General features: G+C 23.0%; 1 protein-coding gene across 1 annotated transcript; it reads right to left on the bottom strand.

Annotated features, from left to right (window-relative positions):
• Positions 1–508: 508 nt before the first annotated feature.
• Positions 509–2,845, bottom strand: LOC124932923 (2-hydroxyisoflavanone dehydratase-like). The gene is made up of 2 exons (XM_047473636.1): positions 2,452–2,845; positions 509–1,146 (listed from the first exon to the last, which is right to left on the bottom strand). Exons 1-2 carry the CDS (start codon positions 2,793–2,795, stop codon positions 576–578), a joined length of 915 nt encoding a protein of 304 aa, XP_047329592.1. The 5' UTR covers positions 2,796–2,845; the 3' UTR covers positions 509–575.
• Positions 2,846–4,119: the final 1,274 nt, after the last annotated feature.

The raw sequence follows: 4,119 nt of genomic DNA, 5'->3' as shown, positions 1-4,119 counted from the left end.
TCTTCTTATTCTATTGTATTATATTTTGATTTTCTAACTATTTTGTCAAGTCTACAAATGAGATGAGATGAGATTTACAAATATCTTGGATTTATTATTTTTTATAATTAGTATTTTTTGAAATCTTTGAATTTTAAATTATCGAAGATAGTTTTGGTGATTAAAATAATAAGTGAAGTGAGAAAATATTTGTGTACAAATTTGAACATACATTTTAAGATATAAACGTTCTAAATTATCAAAAAGAAAATGTGTGATGTGTGAATAATATGTTAAAGTAAAAAGACACAAGCTATTTTAATTGAGACTATTTTATTCAAGGATCCGTAGTCTCATGTGATTAAAATTATGATAAACTTATGATAGTACAAATCTTATGTGACATTGCATAAACACAAGTTAAATTAATCTCAATTAAAAATTAAACCATACTTTAATTATAATATATTTTTTAAATATTTAAGGGACTTGTAATAATAAAAATAACATACACTAAAATGTAATACAATACTTTTTATTTTATTAGAATTCAACATAAATATGTTTGGATAACATTATGAATACAAAATTTAACATCATTCTTGTTTGATAAAGGTAGCCATATTCTCCATAAATAACTTAAATTTCTCACTAACTTGCTCAAAAGCAAAGAAACAATGATCCCCTCCTTCATCCTCTTTAAGCTCAACCGCCCCATCCCAATCAACATGTTTTAGGGTTTCAAAATAAGAAATGCCCCGAGGCTTTAAGTAATCTTCACTTGCCACAGTAATCAAAACCTTTTTACAAGCCATTTTCTTCAAATTTGGATCGGATTTTGGGCTCAGGATCGGGTTATCTTCTAGACAATTGCTTCCAGGGTATAAAAATTCGATAAGCTTATCGGGTTCTTGGTTAGGAAAATATGGATGCAATATTATTGCCCCAATTGGTACTAAACCGGGCAAACCCGAAGTTCCTATTCGAACTGCCATATTGTGGGCAATGTTTGCTCCGGCACTCTCACCAGCCAAAAAGACTCGGTTGAAATTAACCTTAGTGTTTAGAACGGGTTCGGGTCCTTGTCCATTGGAATGGGAAGCGATCCACTGCAATGCAGCCCAGGAATCATCGAATGCGATTGGTAATGGATGCTCTGGTGCAAGTCTAATAAATACCAAAATAATTAATATTATAAAAGTATTGAGACTATTTAAAACTATTATTTTGTCACAAATTATGTCACTTTTATAATCTCATTATCAAAATTAAAATTGAGTTTTTTCATATTTTATAATTTTACATTTTGGTCTAAATTAAACATAGTTGTTACTTTTTAAATTATGATCTAGATTATATTATAATTTTTTAGTATGTTTTTTATAATATTATCTTTGTTGGATCTTGAATTATTTTAATAACTAATTACTTTAAATTAACTTATTGGATTTAGGTTAATAATAATAATTTTGATAAAATGATATTAATATCATTTTATCAAAATATAAAAAATTAATAAGTATATATATATATATATATATATTATTTTGGAGATAATTGAAGTAATATGATTAAATTGATAGTAAGATATTGGATTTATTAAAAATTAAATCACATATCTAATTAACAAGTTGTTATTTTGTGGATAACAAAACCTTTTTTAATTATTATTTTATCTCATTTAATAGTAGTTTTTGAATTGGGTTTATCTTTGTGTTTTAATTAACTTTTATTTTTATTTATTTCATAAAAAATAACACAACTTTTGTAAGAAAGTAAGTCTTTTTAGAACCTTTTCTATACTTTGAAAAAAAAAAACAAGGAAAAGATTATATATTTATTAAAATAATATTATAAACAAAACTTTTGAAAAATAATATATAAAAAACACTTTTTCTTATATTTTTTAATTGAAAAAGTTAAATCCAATCACATTTTTCATATGAAATATAAATAATATTATTTTACTTTTTAATTTGACCATATTAAAAAATAAAATAAAATTAATTTTGTATAAATTTATAATAAGCCCGGTTAATTTGATTTCCAAAATCATTAAAATATTTAATTAAAATATTAAAATAAATTTTATTTTATCAGTTATATAATAATACTTTTTAAATTTTATTATATTTACAGTCAAATAATTACTTTTTAAATAATTTTTTTTTTAAGAAAATCCCAAATTAACCTAAAACTGTTCTATGTTTCAGTTAAAAAATTAATAAGTAAAATAATTATTTAACAAATTCTTACATTATACTGTAATAAAAATAATAAGAAAAAAAATAAAAACTCAGCCCAAAACAAATAAAAATTATTATACATTAAACTTTTATCTATTTAAATCATTAAAAAACTAATAATAATAATAATTATGAAGATCAATAATGTATATTTAAGGAAATGAATTGTGGAATATATTTTTAACAAAGATAATAAAAATGCATACGAAAATGATCAAATACATACCTGTAATCAATGGAGACGATTAGGGTTTGAGCATAAGAAGCAAAAGAAGTGAGAAAATTGTTGGCGAAGGGGCTATAAGGTGATCCAATACAGAAACCTCCACCGTGATAATGTACGATCAAGGGGAATTTTGCATCAGGGTCGTCAGATTTAGGGATAAAGATGCGAGCTTTAACGTTAGTTTCAGGGATTACCAGTACATCAATGGTTTCCACGCCGGAAACGGGATCGAACCCAGCAGGGATATCATCGCCGGCGACGAATAAACGCTCGATTTCGCCGTTTTTGTGTACACGGATGAACGGAGGAAAGTCATGGACGTATTCACCGGAAACTGAATCCATTGCAAAGCTAGAGAGAGAGATGTTTTCCGATTAACCGGCGCCGGTGTGAAGAGAGAGAGATGAATACTCATTTATTATATAGAAGAAGATGAAGTAATTATTTTGAGTTGGTTGATGTTTCTTAATTAGGTGAATTGCATTTAATGCTAATGCCCTTTTTTAAATTAAAATAATAGATTTTTATTGGTTGATTTTTAATAGTATTACATTTAAATATTGTAATAATTATCAATTATATTTTAATATTATTTTTAAAAAAAAAAACTTGTACAAATATATATAATCCATTTAATTATTTGTCTTCCTCAACATTAATATATTTTTCATTTTTCTTATTTATTAACTTTCTAAATAAATATATTTTTATTTCTGTTAATATTTTTTAATTCATATTTATTAGATTCAGTATTTATATATATTAATAATTTTATAATATATAATTATATATTAAATATATATAATAATTTATTTAAAATTAATTAATTCTATCATATATTTAAATATAAATAAATTAATATGTTTAATTATTTATCTCTTTTATATATTAATATATTTTCTCTCTCTATTTTTATTTAATTTATTTTTAAATAATTTTTTAATTTTTGTTAAAATATTTTTTTAATTCTTTTCATATTTATTACATATATCATTATCTTATTATCTTGACTATTATTTTTTAATATTTTTTTATATCCATCAATAATTCTATTTTTATTAACTATTTTATACTATATAATTATATATTAAAAATATTTTCACCTTACTCTCTAGCCATTTCAAAATAATTTACTAAACAAATTAGATTTTATGCATCCTTTCTATATATTTATCATTTGTCTTAATTAATTATAAAAAAACTATTCATTATATATTTTATTCATTAGCAATAATTAAATATACATACATATATAAAATTCTAATGGTTAAAATGAATGATGGTTGGAATTGTGGAAGTGGTTGTCAATAATATCATTCTTAAACGTGAATCTTAGTAGGATAAAGAATTTTCATGAGCTGTCATCTTTAAGTACATTTAATCATCTTTTAAGATGTCATTGTATGCATGTTCTACTAGAAGATTAGACGAAGTATTATGCATATATATCTCCTATTAGAGTATTTGTGACAACTATTTGTGTATCTTTTACTCATTCAAAAGTCAAAAGGAGGCTAACATAATAATCTTTCACTATGAACTTCCATTTCAATTGATATTTTCAATTAGAATCAAATTGAGATATGGTCATAATAATAAGTATCTAAACATTTAGATTTAAATTGAAGAAAAAAGTATATTTTATTTTCACTAAAAATATAATGATTT

Source organism: Impatiens glandulifera, chromosome 3 (assembly GCF_907164915.1).
Source record: "Impatiens glandulifera chromosome 3, dImpGla2.1, whole genome shotgun sequence".
NCBI lineage: Eukaryota > Viridiplantae > Streptophyta > Magnoliopsida > Ericales > Balsaminaceae > Impatiens > Impatiens glandulifera.
This window is presented reverse-complemented; position numbering and strand designations above follow the sequence as displayed.